This window comes from Xenopus tropicalis, chromosome 6 (genome assembly GCF_000004195.4).
Source record: "Xenopus tropicalis strain Nigerian chromosome 6, UCB_Xtro_10.0, whole genome shotgun sequence".
Taxonomy (NCBI): domain Eukaryota; kingdom Metazoa; phylum Chordata; class Amphibia; order Anura; family Pipidae; genus Xenopus; species Xenopus tropicalis.
In genome coordinates, this window is record NC_030682.2 from 151,142,085 (window position 1) to 151,159,373 (window position 17,289).

The 17,289-nt window shown below is 41.8% G+C and overlaps 1 protein-coding gene across 1 annotated transcript; it reads left to right on the forward strand.

Moving 5' to 3' along the window:
* Positions 1-513: 513 nt before the first annotated feature.
* Positions 514-9,406, forward strand: LOC733712 (novel protein similar to X-epilectin). The gene is given in 4 exon segments (NM_001044489.1): positions 514-550; positions 6,579-6,652; positions 8,504-8,779; positions 9,127-9,406. Coding segments are annotated over 3 exon segments (552 nt in total). The 5' UTR covers positions 514-550; position 6,579; the 3' UTR covers positions 9,330-9,406.
* The last annotated feature ends 7,883 nt before the right edge of the window (positions 9,407-17,289 follow it).

The window sequence follows — 17,289 nt, forward strand, 5'->3', positions numbered from 1 at the left end:
TTCATACCAATGTAGCAGCTCATCTGCCCGTGTATGGGGACCCCAGACTGGCCTACCCTTTCTCCTGTATAAATGGTCTGGGGAGAAATCCTATCACTTTGATTCAAAATGACAATAATGAAATACATTCCTACAGGGCAACCTAAGGGCAAAACCAGTGTAACTGTCACATATGTCTACTTATCCTGCAAAACAGGAATCAGAAATGGCACTTAAATGTAATTATAGGTGTTTGTATGTATAGGAATAAAACCTACATTCCCAGATCTGTGGGGAATGCTAAGCAACAGGTTCCCCCTTTCTTTGGCACCCCCAGCTCAGATGCCCCGGGGGGGGGGGGGGCAGTATTACAGCTGTCAGTGAAGATCATAATCACAGTCCTGTTCTGCCTCCTGATATTTGGATTCTGATCAAACAGGTCCGGTCACCTGGTTTGGCCACTTGGCCACTCCCCCCAGGAATGGTACATAAGGAGGAGCCAGGATAGAGGGGAGGCAGGTACTGAAGGGGGAGAAGAAAGAAGCCGGACATTAACCCGACCCACTGACAGGTAGAGATGATCCTATTCCCCTTACAATTCTGTGCTCATATAGTGTATATAGCTGTTTGTATATAGGTACTGGGGTATTTACTGTAATGTATATACTGACTGATACTGACCTGCCATGCTCTGGGCACCATACAATTATTCACTCAATAACTTGTATCCTCATCCCCCCAGTGAGGGATATTTATGTGGGAATTATGGGCGCCGCATGTGAATATTGATCTATTGGTGGGAATTGTATTTGGGCAAATACTGGTGTATAGATATTTATTTACTGATGGAAATATTATTATATTCATATCTGTAACATGATATACAAATGGAAAGAGTCAGTATTAACCTACGAACAGCTGAATATAAATGTATTAATATAGACCCCAACAACCCCAACCCTGACAGTCTAACCTCATAGTTTAACCCTTCCATCCCCTTTACCAGTTTAGTTGCAGTCTCTGCACTCTCTCCAGCTCATTTATATCCTTCTTAAAGACTGGAGCCCAAAACTGCCCCCCATACTCACTGTTACTGCCCCCCCATACTCACAGTCACTGCCCCCCCATACTCACTGTTACTGCCCCCATACTCACTGTCACAGCCCCCCATACTCACTGTTACTGCCCCCCATACTCACTGTCACTGCCCCCCATACTCACTGTTACTGCCCCCCCATACTCACTGTCACTGCCCCCCATACTCACTGTCACTGCCCCCCCCATACTCACTGTCACAGCCCCCCATACTCACTGTCACTGCCCCCCCATACTCACTGTCACTGCCCCCATACTCACTGTCACAGCCCCCCATACTCACTGTCACTGTCCCCCATACTCACTGTCACTGTCCCCCATACTCACTGTCACTGCCCCCCCATACTCACTGTTACTGCCCCCCATACTCACTGTAACTGCCCCCATACTCACTGTAACTGCCCCCCCATACTCACTGTTACTGCCCCCCCATACTCACTGTAACTGCCCCCATACTCACTGTAACTGCCCCCCCCATACTCACTGTAACTGCCCCCCCATACTCACTGTTACTGCCCCCCATACTCACTGTAACTGCCCCCCATACTCACTGTAACTGCCCCCCATACTCACTGTTACCGCCCCCCATACTCACTGTTACTGCCCCCATACTCACTGTAACTGCCCCCCATACTCACTGTAACTGCCCCCATACTCACTGTAACTGCCCCCATACTCACTGTAACTGCCCCCCATACTCACTGTAACTGCCCCATACTCACTGTCACTGCCCCCATACTCACTGTAACTGCCCCCCATACTCACTGTAACTGCCCCCCATACTCACTGTAACTGCCCCCATACTCACTGTAACTGCCCCCCATACTCACTGTAACTGCCCCCATACTCACTATAACTGCCCCCATACTCACTGTAACTGCCCCCCATACTCACTGTAACTGCCCCCATACTCACTATAACTGCCCCCATACTCACTGTTACTGCCCCCCATACTCACTGTAACTGCCCCCATACTCACTGTAACTGCCCCCATACTCACTGTAACTGCCCCCCATACTCACTGTAACTGCCCCCATACTCACTATAACTGCCCCCATACTCACTGTTACTGCCCCCCATACTCACTGTAACTGCCCCCATACTCACTGTTACTGCCCCCCATACTCACAGTCACTGCCCCCCATACTCACTGTCACTGCCCCCATACTCACTGTTACTGCCCCCCATACTCACTGTCACTGCCCCCATACTCACTGTAACTGCCCCCATACTCACTGTAACTGCCCCCCCATACTCACTGTTACTGCCCCCCCATACTCACTGTAACTGCCCCCCATACTCACTGTAACTGCCCCCCATACTCACTGTTACTGCCCCCATACTCACTGTAACTGCCCCCATACTCACTGTTACTGCCCCCCATACTCACTGTTACTGCCCCCCATACTCACTGTTACTGCCCCCCATACTCACTGTAACTGCCCCCATACTCACTGTAACTGCCCCCCATACTCACTGTAACTGCCCCCATACTCACTGTAACTGCCCCCATACTCACTGTAACTGCCCCCATACTCACTGTAACTGCCCCCATACTCACTGTAACTGCCCCCATACTCACTGTAACTGCCCCCATACTCACTGTAACTGCCCCCATACTCACTGTAACTGCCCCCATACTCACTGTAACTGCCCCCATACTCACTGTAACTGCCCCCATACTCACTGTAACTGCCCCCATACTCACTGTAACTGCCCCCCCATACTCACTGTCACTGCCCCCCATACTCACTGTAACTGCCCCCATACTCACTGTAACTGCCCCCCATACTCACTGTTACTGCCCCCCATACTCACTGTTACTGCCCCCCATACTCAAGGTGAGGCCTTACCAGGGACCTATAAAGGGGCAAAATTATGTTTCATCCCTTGAGTCAATGCCCTGTTTATACAAGACAGCACTTTATTTGCTTTAGTAGCCACAGAATGACACTGCCTGGAATTAGACAACTTGTTATCAACAAAAACCCCCAGATCCTTCTCCATTAAGGAAACCCCCAACTCACTCCCATTCAGTGTATAACTTGTATTTATATTATTTCTACCAAAGTGCGTAACACTGAACCTTCTTTGCCAGTTTGCTGCTCAGTTGCCAGTTAGAAAATGGGGTTTGAGTAGAGGGGGAAGAATTAGGGAATAGAAAGACAAATGGAGAGAGATGAGAAATACTGAAAGGGGGGGGGGAGAGAGATGAGTATCCATAATCATAAAATGGGAAATCTAGAGCCCAATTTGGAGGGCAGGGGCTGCTTTTATAAAGCGGCACAAACCCCCAGCTTCTGTAGCCAGTGAGTAAGGAGTTGCTGTTTGTTACAGCAGGGGGTGCCCCCAATGTACAGAAATTATATCTCAACTCAAAGGCTCATAAATAAGGAATCAAGGTGCTGTCTCTCTATTTATCGCTGTCTCTCTATTTATCAGTGTCTCTCTATTTATCACTGTCTCTCTATTTATCACTGTCTCTGTATTTATCAGTGTCTCTCTATTTATCACTGTCTCTCTATTTATCGCTGTCTCTCTATTTATCGCTGTCTCTCTATTTATCAGTGTCTCTCTATTTATCACTGTCTCTCTATTTATCGCTGTCTCTCTATTTATCAGTGTCTCTCTATTTATCACTGTCTCTCTATTTATCAGTGTCTCTCTATTTATCACTGTCTCTCTATTTATCAGTGTCTCTGTATTTATCACTGTCTCTCTATTTATCAGTGTCTCTCTATTTATAATTGTCTCTCTATTTATCACTGTCTCTCTATTTATCACTGTCTCTCTATTTATAATTGTCTCTCTATTTATCACTGTCTCTCTATTTATAATTGTCTCTCTATTTATCACTGTCTCTCTATTTATCACTGTCTCTCTATTTATCACTGTCTCTCTATTTATAATTGTCTCTCTATTTATCACTGTCTCTCTATTTATAATTGTCTCTCTATTTATCACTGTCTCTCTATTTATCACTGTCTCTCTATTTATCAGTGTCTCTCTATTTATAATTGTCTCTCTATTTATAATTGTCTCTCTATTTATCACTGTCTCTCTATTTATAATTGTCTCTCTATTTATCACTGTCTCTCTATTTATAATTGTCTCTCTATTTATCACTGTCTCTCTATTTAGCACTGTCTCTCTATTTATCACTGTCTCTCTATTTAGCACTGTCTCTCTATTTATCACTGTCTCTCTATTTATCGCTGTCTCTCTATTTATCACTGTCTCTCTATTTATCACTGTCTCTCTATTTATCACTGTCTCTCTATTTATCAATGTCTCTCTATTTATCAGTGTCTCTCTATTTATCACTGTCTCTCTATTTATCACTGTCTCTCTATTTATCGCTGTCTCTCTATTTATCACTGTCTCTCTATTTATCGCTGTCTCTCTATTTATCGCTGTCTCTCTATTTATCAGTGTCTCTCTATTTATCGCTGTCTCTCTATTTATCGCTGTCTCTCTCTTTATCGCTGTCTCTCTATTTATCGCTGTCTCTCTATTTATCAGTGTCTCTCTATTTATCGCTGTCTCTCTATTTATCGCTGTCTCTCTCTTTATCGCTGTCTCTCTATTTATCACTGTCTCTCTATTTATCGCTGTCTCTCTATTTATCGCTGTCTCTCTATTTATCAGTGTCTCTCTATTTATCGCTGTCTCTCTATTTATCGCTGTCTCTCTATTTATCGCTGTCTCTCTATTTATCACTGTCTCTCTATTTATCGCTGTCTCTCTATTTATCGCTGTCTCTCTATTTATCACTGTCTCTCTATTTATCGCTGTCTCTCTATTTATCGCTGTCTCTCTATTTATCAGTGTCTCTCTATTTATCGCTGTCTCTCTATTTATCGCTGTCTCTCTATTTATCGCTGTCTCTCTATTTATCGCTGTCTCTCTATTTATCAATGTCTCTCTATTTATCAGTGTCTCTCTATTTATCACTGTCTCTCTATTTATCACTGTCTCTCTATTTATCACTGTCTCTCTATTTATCGCTGTCTCTCTATTTATCACTGTCTCTCTATTTATCACTGTCTCTCTATTTATCGCTGTCTCTCTATTTATCGCTGTCTCTCTATTTATCAGTGTCTCTCTATTTATCAGTGTCTCTCTATTTATCGCTGTCTCTCTATTTATCGCTGTCTCTTTATTTATCACTGTCTCTCTATTTATCAGTGTCTCTCTATTTATCACTGTCTCTCTATTTATCAGTGTCTCTCTATTTATCAGTGTCTCTCTATTTATCGCTGTCTCTCTATTTATCGCTGTCTCTTTATTTATCACTGTCTCTCTATTTATCACTGTCTCTCTATTTATCGCTGTCTCTCTATTTATCGCTGTCTCTCTATTTATCACTGTCTCTCTATTTATCACTGTCTCTCTATTTATCGCTGTCTCTCTATTTATCGCTGTCTCTCTATTTATCAGTGTCTCTCTATTTATCGCTGTCTCTCTATTTATCGCTGTCTCTCTATTTATCGCTGTCTCTCTATTTATCGCTGTCTCTCTATTTATCAATGTCTCTCTATTTATCGCTGTCTCTCTATTTATCGCTGTCTCTCTATTTATCGCTGTCTCTCTATTTATCGCTGTCTCTCTATTTATCAATGTCTCTCTATTTATCAGTGTCTCTCTATTTCACTCTCTCTATTTATCACTGTCTCTCTATTTATCGCTGTCTCTCTATTTATCGCTGTCTCTCTATTTATCGCTGTCTCTCTATTTATCGCTGTCTCTCTATTTATCGCTGTCTCTCTATTTATCACTGTCTCTCTATTTATCAATGTCTCTCTATTTATCAGTGTCTCTCTATTTATCACTGTCTCTCTATTTATCACTGTCTCTCTATTTATCACTGTCTCTCTATTTATCGCTGTCTCTCTATTTATCGCTGTCTCTCTATTTATCGCTGTCTCTCTATTTATCGCTGTCTCTCTATTTATCGCTGTCTCTCTATTTATCACTGTCTCTCTATTTATCGCTGTCTCTCTATTTATCGCTGTCTCTCTATTTATCGCTGTCTCTCTATTTATCGCTGTCTCTCTATTTATCGCTGTCTCTCTATTTATCGCTGTCTCTCTATTTATCAATGTCTCTCTATTTATCGCTGTCTCTCTATTTATCGCTGTCTCTCTATTTATCGCTGTCTCTCTATTTATCGCTGTCTCTCTATTTATCACTGTCTCTCTATTTATCAATGTCTCTCTATTTATCAGTGTCTCTCTATTTATCACTGTCTCTCTATTTATCACTGTCTCTCTATTTATCACTGTCTCTCTATTTATCACTGTCTCTCTATTTATCAGTGTCTCTCTATTTATCAGTGTCTCTCTATTTATCGCTGTCTCTCTATTTATCGCTGTCTCTTTATTTATCACTGTCTCTCTATTTATCACTGTCTCTCTATTTATCACTGTCTCTCTATTTATAATTGTCTCTCTATTTATCACTGTCTCTCTATATATCAGTGTATCTTGTCTCTCCCCCATTAGGATGAAGTGCTTTGTGGTCCTGCTGGTTTGCATCTCCATTGGGTGGGTCCATTCTGGCAAAATCAAGCTGAAAGGTAAGAGAATATTCTTGATTTAGCATTCATTTTGAATTTTTATTTTTATATATATAAAACTGTATGGAACCCAGATATATTCCTGTGTCCTAATGTGGATATAACAAAATAATACTGACTCCTTATTGAACACCCAAAAACTTTACAACTGTGGCCCAATGTGCAGGGTCCCCATCATAAATATTTATCAAATATTTCAATATTTAATGCTTAATTAGCTCCACCCCCTACAGCGCTTATGAGGCCGCCGTAGCGTCAGTAATAATATAACAGCCGGTGACTGTGCGTGCCTGGCATTGTTCTAGAAGGAAAGTCACTAATAGTATTTTATTTATTAGCAAATACTCTGGTAAAGGGAGCAACTGCCACACAAAGCTCCACTTATACATTACATTAACTTTTATTTATAAAGTGCCAACATATCCCGCAGCGCTGTACAATAAGTGGGTTCCATACACTGGGCATACAGAGTAACATATAAAGCAATCAGTAACCGATACAGGAGGGGAAGGGAGCCCTGCCCAAAAGAGCTTACAGTCTACAAGGAGTAACATATAAAGCAATCAGTAACCGATACAGGAGGGGAAGGGAGCCCTGCCCAAAAGAGCTTACACTCTACAAGGAGTAACATATAAAGCAATCAGTAACCGATACAGGAGGGGAAGGGAGCCCTGCCCCAAAGAGCTTACACTCTACAAGGAGTAACATATAAAGCAATCAGTAACCGATACAGGAGGGGAAGAGAGCCCTGCCCCAAAGAGCTTACACTCTACAAGGAGTAACATATAAAGCAATCAGTAACCGATACAGGAGGGGAAGGGAGCCCTGCCCAAAAGAGCTTACACTCTACAAGGAGTAACATATAAAGCAATCAGTAACCGATACAGGAGGGGAAGGGAGCCCTGCCCCAAAGAGCTTACACTCTACAAGGAGTAACATATAAAGCAATCAGTAACCGATACAGGAGGGGAAGAGAGCCCTACCCCAAAGAGCTTACACTCTACAAGGAGTAACATATAAAGCAATCAGTAACCGATACAGGAGGGGAAGGGAGCCCTGCCCAAAAGAGCTTACACTCTACAAGGAGTAACATATAAAGCAATCAGTAACCGATACAGGAGGGGAAGGGAGCCCTGCCCCAAAGAGCTTACACTCTACAAGGAGTAACATATAAAGCAATCAGTAACCGATACAGGAGGGGAAGGGAGCCCTGCCCAAAAGAGCTTACACTCTACAAGGAGTAACATATAAAGCAATCAGTAACCGATACAAGAGGGGAAGAGAGCCCTGCCCAAAAGAGCTTACACTCTACAAGGAGTAACATATAAAGCAATCAGTAACCGATACAAGAGGGGAAGAGAGCCCTGCCCAAAAGAGCTTACACTCTACAAGGAGTAACATATAAAGCAATCAGTAACCGATACAAGAGGGGAAGGGAGCCCTGCCCAAAAGAGCTTACACTCTACAAGGAGTAACATATAAAGCAATCAGTAACCGATACAGGAGGGGAAGGGAGCCCAGCCCAAAAGAGCTTACACTCTACAAGGAGTAACATATAAAGCAATCAGTAACCGATACAGGAGGGGAAGAGAGCCCTGCCCCAAAGAGCTTACACTCTACAAGGAGAAAGGGTTGAGACACTAGGGGGCTGATTTACTAACCCACGAATCCGACCCGAATTGGAAAAGTTCCGACTTGAAAACGAACATTTTGCGACTTTTTCGTATGTTTTGCCCCAAAGAGCTTACACTCTACAAGGAGTAACATATAAAGCAATCAGTAACCGATACAGGAGGGGAAGGGAGCCCTGCCCAAAAGAGCTTACACTCTACAAGGACATTTTGTTGTTAGATAATATTGCAAGATTGGGAGAAGCCACACAGAGCTCGACATACAGACCCGAGTACAAGGCTGCCGCTGCTATTGATGGTAATACTGACTCTAATATGATGTCGGGCTCATGTTCCCTCACTGGTAATGACAACCCGGCTTGGTGGCAGCTGGACCTGAAGAAGAGGTACAAGGTGGACACAGTGGTGATAGTGAACAGAGGGGACTGCTGCAGCGAGCGCCTGTTGGGAGCCAAGGTCCGGGTTGGAGATTTAGCCGATAATAACAACCCAGTGTAAGTCCCATACTCATCTGTCATCTTCCTTCCATTGTTGCCTTTACTTACTCCTTCAGTTTGTGCCCAAGTGAATACATTGTACAGGAGCCAACTCTGTGCCTGGGGTGTAACTGCACCACAATGATCAGCAAAAAAACTCATATACACACTGTATCAAGCACTGTATCTCCTTAGTACTCAGCCTGGGGGTTAGACAGCCAACCATTATAAAGCAAGGGTTAGATCCAGCCTGACACCCCAACCATTGGCTGGGAAACATGATAATACAAGTATTGGCTGACTTGCCTCACTGTTCCTCCTCCCCAGGTCCAGTTGCCAATTAAACCTTCTGTTATTCTCTTTTCTCTCGGCACCGTAACCGACGTCTCCGAAGAAACCATCGTTGTGTCCTGTCATGGGAGGGAGGGTCGGTATGTCTCTGTGGTTATTCCCGGGCGTGAAGAAACTCTCCAGCTCTGCGAAGTGGAGGTCTATGGGCAAGAATATAAACCTGTTGTACCAAACCATGAAGAATCAGACGATGAATTTGTAGACAATTTATTTAATTAGAGGCTGAAGAAGACTTTGGATTATTAACCTTCTGGCAATGAATCTGCTGTGAAACAATAAATACAAATGTTGGTTCAGATTGTGTGATTTGTGTGATTGTGATACAGACAATTCTAGTTGGTTAGTTGTTTCTCCTTAAAGGGGATATTGACCTTTGTACAACTGTCCAAATTGGAGCAGCCTAGGTCAGTAAACACATTTCCCAGTAAGGAGGTTCAGGACTAATTCATAACTGTGCCTCCCTCTGTTCTGCCTCATTTCCATATATTTGATACAACTGGCTGGAAAGATTCAGCCAATCAGATCAAGGAAACTTCCTGCGCACAATATGAGAGGCGGACTTTTAGCATCGGCCATGCGCAGCATGTATGGTTTGGATCTTGAATAGGTTAAAAAAAAAGTTCTTTTTTTAACAAATTTGGACAATTGTCTGAAAGTGAACTTCCCCTTTAATAGCCAAGTAGGATTCTCTGGCTTTCTGGCAAAGTGGAGAGATATAAATCCATGATGAAAATAAAGGAGGGGTATATGGCAGCTTAAAGAATAAGTAAACAGCCTCCAGAATTACCTACCTTTGTCCCAGCATTCTGTCTGACCTGGCTCCTCAGTTAGAAGTTGATAGTTTCCTTTGATTCCTTGTGCAGAGTGAAGCCCCGCCCCCCCACTTCCTGTTCAGTTCCTTCATCACTTCGACTACTGTAGTCGAAGTGGAGAGCCTTCTGCGCATGCTTGGAGGCAGCAGGAGCCAGTCTGTGTATGAGCAGGTTTTTTTGTTTTATGAGGGAACTGAACAGGAAATATGGGCGGGGCTTCACTCAGCTTCTCCAGCTCTTCCTCTGGGGGCCTTCATTCCTGTCAGCTTCTCTCCCAGCTCTTCCTCTGGGGGCCTTCATTCCTGTCAGCTTCTCTCCTAGCTCTTCCTCTGGGGGCCTTCATTCCTGTCAGCTTCTCTCCCAGCTCTTTCTCTAGGGGCCTTCATTCCTGTCAGCTTCTCTCCCAGCTCTTCCTCTGGGGGCCTTCATTCCTGTCAGCTTCTCTCCCAGCTCTTCCTCTGGGGGCCTTCATTCCTGTCAGCTTCTCTCCCAGCTCTTCCTCTGGGGGCCTTCATTCCTGTCAGCTTTTCTCCTAGCTCTTCCTCTGGGGGCCTTCATTCCTGTCAGCTTCTCTCCCAGCTCCTTCTCTAGGGGCCGTCATTCCTGTCAGCTTCTCTCCCAGCTCTTCCTCCAGGGGCCTTCATTCCTGTCAGCTTCTCTCCCAGCTCTTCCTTCGGGGGCCTTCATTCCTGTCAGCTTCTCTCCCAGCTCTTCCTCCGGGGGCCTTCATTCCTGTCAGCTTCTCTCCCAGCTCTTCCTTCGGGGGCCTTCATTCCTGTCAGCTTCTCTCCCAGCTCTTCCTTCGGGGGCCTTCATTCCTGTCAGCTTCTCTCCCAGCTCTTCCTCTGGGGGCCTTCATTCCTGTCAGCTTCTCTCCCAGCTCTTCCTCTAGGGGCCTTCATTCCTGTCAGCTTCTCTCCCAGCTCTTCCTCTAGGGGCCTTCATTCCTGTCAGCTTCTCTCCCAGCTCTTCCTCTAGGGGCCTTCATTCCTGTCAGCTTCTCTCCCAGCTCTTATAAGGTCGGAGAGGTTTATAAGGTATATACAGGTATATAAGCTGTTTATATATAACGCTACCAATAATACTTCCCCTTGAATTTACGGAAGACTCTCCAAATGTCGTAACAATTGGGAAGTATCTTTAGTATGAGATCTTCCTGCTGGACAAGAGGAGGTGCTTATGGATTTATAGATCGTAAAACATATAAAACATATTATATAACCAGGCCCGGATTTGTGGCAAGGTCGGTCGCTGATGGGTTTTCTCCCCCCCCCCCCCCCCCCGGCAAAAACCATTTGCTGCCCTTGAGCACTGGCACAGGCCAAACCTGCCCCCTGTCCCAAACCCAGTTAAACCGGGTGAAAAAGCATCAACTGTGTTTTATGTGCCGGAAATAACAACGTGAGTCTGTAGGAAAAAAAACGTTTTTACTGGAGAAGAAAAGAGTTAAAAAGCAGGATTCTAAATACATTCTTAATAAATACCCCAGTCTATAGATATTAAATACCCCAGTCTATAGATAATAAGTACCCCAGTCTATAGATATTAAATACCCCAGTCTATAGATAATAAGTACCCCAGTCTATAGATAATAAGTACCCCAGTCTATAGATAATAAGTACCCCAGTCTATAGATAGTAAGTACCCCAGTCTATAGATAATAAATACCCCAGTCTATAGATAATAAGTACCCCAGTCTATAGATAATAAGTACCCCAGTCTATAGATAATAAGTACCCCAGTCTATAGATAATAAATACCCCAGTCTATAGATAATAAGTACCCCAGTCTATAGATAATAAATACCCCAGTCTATAGATAATAAGTACCCAAGTCTATAGATAATAAATACCCCAGTCTATAGATAATAAGTACCCAAGTCTATAGATAATAAATACCCCAGTCTATAGATAATAAGTACCCCAGTCTATAGATAATAAGTACCCAGTCTATAGATAATAAGTACCCCAGTCTATAGATAATAAGTACCCCAGTCTATAGATAATAAGTACCCCAGTCTATAGATAATAAGTACCCCAGTCTATAGATATTAAATACCCCAATCTATAGATAATAACTACCCCAGTCTATAGATAATAAGTACCCCAGTCTATAGATAATAAGTACCCCAGTCTATAGATATTAAATACCCCAGTCTATAGATAATAAGTACCCCAGTCTTTAGATAATAAATACCCCGGTCTATAGATAATAAATACCCAGGTCTATAGATAATAAGTACCCCAGTCTATAGATAATAAATACCCCAGTCTATAGATAATAAGTACCCCAGTCTATAGATAATAAGTACCCCAGTCTATAGATAAAAAGTACCCCAGTCTATAGATATTAAATACCCCAGTCTATAGATAATAAGTAACCCCAGTCTATAGATAATAAGTACCCCAGTCTATAGATAATAAATACCCAGGTCTATAGATAATAAGTACCCCAGTCTATAGATAATAAGTACCCCAGTCTATAGATAATAAATACCCCAGTCTATAGATAATAAGTACCATAGTCTATAGATAATAAATACCTCAGTCTATAGATAATAAATATCTCAGTCTATAAATAATAAATACCCCAGTCTATAGATAATAAGTACCCCAGTCTATAGATAATAAATACCTCAGTCTATAGATAATAAATACCCCAGTCTATAGATAATAAATACCTCAGTCTATAGATAATAAATACCCCAGTCTATAGATAATAAGTACCCCAGTCTATAGATAATAAGTACCCCAGTCTATAGATAATAAATACCTCAGTCTATAGATAATAAATACCCCAGTCTATAGATAATAAATACCTCAGTCTATAGATAATAAATACCCCAGTCTATAGATAATAAGTACCCCAGTCTATAGATAATAAATACCTCAGTCTATAAATAATAAATAACCCAGTGTATAGATAATAAGTACCCCAGTCTATAGATAATAAATACCCCAGTCTATAGATAATAAATACCCCAGTCTATAGATAATAAGTACCCCAGTCTATAGATAATAAATAACCCAGTGTATAGATATTAAGTACCCCAGTCTATAGATAATAAATACCTCAGTCTATAGATAATAAGTACCCCAGTCTATAGATAATAAATGCCTCCGTCTATAGATAATAAATAACCCAGTGTATAGATAATAAGTACCCCAGTCTATAGATAATAAATACCTCAGTCTATAGATAATAAGTACCCCAGTGTATAGATAATAAGTACCCCAGTCTATAGATAATAAGTACCCCAGTCTATAGATAATAAATACCTCAGTCTATAGATAATAAGTACCCCAGTCTATAGATAATAAATATCTCAGTCTTTAGATAATAAATACCCCAGTATGTAGCTAATAAGTATCCCAGTCTATAGATAATAAGTACCCCAGTCTATAGATAAGTACCCCAGTCTATAGATAATAAATACCCCAGTATGTAGCTAATAAGTATCCCAGTCTATAGATAATAAATATCTCAGTCTATAGATAATAAATACCCCAGTCTATAGGTAATAAATACCCCAGTCTATAGATAATAAATACCTCAGTCTATAGATAAGTACCCCAGCCTATAGATAATAAATACCCCAGTGTATAGATAAAAAGTACCCCAGTCTATAGATAATAAATACCCCAGTGTATAGATAATAAGTACCCCAGTCTATAGATAATAAATACCCCAGTCTATAGATAATAAGTACCCCAGTCTATAGATAAGTACCCCAGTCTATAGATAATAAATACCCCAGTCTATAGATAATAAGTACCCCAGTCTATAGATAATAAATACCTGAGTCTATAGATAATAAGTACCCCAGTCTATAGATAATAAATACCTCAGTCTATAAATAATAAATACCCCAGTCTATAGATAAGTACCCCAGTCTATAGATAATGAATACCTCAGTCTGTAGATAATAAATACCCCAGTCTATAGGTAATAAATACCCCAGTCTATAGGTAATAAATACCCCAGTCTATAGATACGTACCCCAGTCTATAGATAATACGTACCCCAGTCTATAGATAATAAATATCTCAGTCTATAGATAATAAATAACCCCGTGTATAGATAATAAGTACCCCCATTCTATATATGCCAAATACCCCAGTCTACAGATCAGCCTAATATATATTCCCCTGCAGAGTAAATGGCTACAAATGCACACGTGTATTGCCCCCACAAGTCACTGAGTGCATACAGTGACACACACAGATGTAGTAGAACTACACTAGTAACTATACACCTGTATAATAGGTCTGGGAAGAAATCCTTTCACTTTGATTCACATCTCACACATCAACTGATGAAAATAAAATACCTTCCAACAATAGAAACTAAGGGCGAAACCAGTGCAATAGGAATAAAACCTACATTCTCAGACCAGAACAGAATGCTGAGCAACAGGTTCCCCCTTTCCTTGGAACCCCCAGCTCAGATGCCCCGGGGGCATCAAACAGGTCCGGTCACCTGGTCTGGCCACTTGGCCACTCCCCCCAGGAATGGTACATAAGGAGGAGCCAGGATAGAGGGGAGGCAGGTACTGCAGGGGGAGAAGAAAGAAGCCGGACATTAACCCGACCCACTGACAGGTACTGGGGTATTTACTGTAATGTATATACTGACTGATACTGACCTGCCATGCTCTGGGCACTTTGTATTGAAGCATAGAATTATTCAGGGCCGTACTTTCCATGTAGGCACTCGAAGGCTTGTGCCATAGGATGGCAGTTTTGGGGAGGGGTGGCCTTGTATATGGTAAATACAATTCTTTGGCAGAAAAAAATCCCTTTTAACTGCCAGCGAATCCTTTCCTATGAAATCCACTAGCAGCGGTGGGGAGGGTAGGGGGTACCTGTCCAGTTCCCCTCTGGAAGTGACGTTATGTGCCGCACCTTGCGCAATGACATGGCTTCTGTCTGGGGCGGCAATGCACTGCAATACAGTCTCAGTATTATTGTTCTTCCCCCAATAAGGGGTAATTATATCTTAGTTGGGATCAAGTACAGGTACTGTTTTATTATTACAGAGAAAAGGGAATCATTTAACCATTAAATAAACCCAATAGGGCTGTTCTGCCCCAATAAGGGGTAATTATATCTTAGTTGGGATCAAGTACAGGTACTGTTTTATTATTACAGAGAAAAGGGAATCATTTAACCATTAAATAAACCCAATAGGGCTGTTCTGCCCCAATAAGGGGTAATTATATCTTAGTTGGGATCAAGTACAGGTACTGTTTTATTATTACAGAGAAAAGGGAATCATTTAACCATTAAATAAACCCAATAGGGCTGTTCTGCCCCCAATAAGGGGTAATTATATCTTAGTTGGGATCAAGTACAGGTACTGTTTTATTATTACAGAGAAAAAGGGAATCATTTAACCATTAAATAAACCCAATAGGGCTGTTCTGCCCCAATAAGGGGTAATTATATCTTAGTTGGGATCAAGTACAGGTACTGTTTTATTATTACAGAGAAAAGGGAATCATTTAACCATTAAATAAACCCAATAGGGCTGTTCTGCCCCCAATAAGGGGTAATTATATCTTAGTTGGGATCAAGTACAGGTACTGTTTTATTATTACAGAGAAAAGGGAATCATTTAACCATTAAATAAACCCAATAGGGCTGTTCTGCCCCCAATAAGGGGTAATTATATCTTAGTTGGGATCAAGTACAGGTACTGTTTTATTATTACAGAGAAAAGGGAATCATTTAACCATTAAATAAACCCAATAGGGCTGTTCTGCCCCAATAAGGGGTAATTATATCTTAGTTGGGATCAAGTACAGGTACTGTTTTAATATTACAGAGAAAAAGGAAATAATTTTTAAAAATTAGAATTATTTGCTTAGAATGGAGTCTATGTGAGATAGCCTTCCCATGATTCAGAACTTTACAACAAATACATAAGATACTGTCTGTGAATGTGTTGGTATGGGATCCTTTATCCGTAAAGTTCCAAATTAGGGGTAGGTAATCTCCCATAGACTGTATTTAAATAAAATATTTTTTTTAAATGATTCCCTTTTCTCTGTAATAATAACAAAGTAACTTGTACTTAATGGTAATTAAACTATCCTGGATCCTTATTGGAGGTAAAATAATCCTACGATTTTTTGTTTTCACTTTCATAGATGTGTTCCTACTAATATTTCCCCAATGATCTATTTTTTCCCTAGGATGAAGTGCATTGTGGTCCTGCTGGTTTGCATCTCCATTGGGTGGGTCCATTCCTGCAAACCCAAGAAAAATGGTAGGAGAATTCTCTTGATTTAGCATTAGGTTTTAATATTTAATACATAACTCTATGTGGAAATAATTGCACCCAGATATATTTCTGTGCCCTATGTGGATATTATGAAATATCACCCATGTTGCAACTGCTGTCCAATGTACATGTTCCCATCATAAATCACTAATAATTAGCATTTTGTTTTTTAGCAATTAATCTGGCCTACGGAGCAGATGTCAAGCAAAGCTCCACTTATGGATTAGGGTTCTCGGCTGACAGAGCTATTGATGGCAGTAAAGATAATAACATGTTGAAACGCCCGTGTACCCAAACTCAGAAAGACAGTCCCGCTTGGTGGCAGGCGGACATGATCAATATTTACAAGGTCGAGACGGTGGTGATTGTGAACAGGATGGACTGTTGCAGTGCGAGACTGTTGGGAGCCGAGGTCCGTGTTGGAGACTCCCCAGATAATAACAACCCAGTGTGAGTCCCATACACCTACCTTATACAGTATATAGTGACCCCCCTTAAGTGCCCCTTCCCCAGTGTAACCAATCCCAACTGGGCCAGCCTTTCCCCATAACTGAGCCCATTCCCTTTATCAGCTTAGTCGCTCTTCCCTGTACTTTCTCTATTTCATTACTGCCCCCCCTTATATATTTATATATAGTGACCCCCCCTTAACTGCCCCTTCCCCAGTGTAACCAATCCCAACTGGGCCAGCCTTTCCCCATAACTGAGCCCATTCCCTTTATCAGCTTAGTCGCTCTTCCCTGTACTTTCTCTATTTCATTACTGCCCCCTCTTATATATTTATATATAGTGACCTCCCCTTAACTGCCCCTTCCCCAGTGTAACCAATCCCAACTGGGCCAGCCTTTCCCCATAACTGAGCCCATTCCCTTTATCAGCTTAGTCGCTCTTCCCTGTACTTTCTCTATTTCATTACTGCCCCCTCTTATATATTTATATATAGTGACCCCCCCTTAACTGCCCCCCCCCAGTGTAACCAATCCCAACTGGGCCAGCCTTTCCCCATAACTGAGCCCATTCCCCTTTATCAGCTTAGTCACTCTTCCTTGTACTTTCTCTATTTCATTACTGCCCCCCCTTAT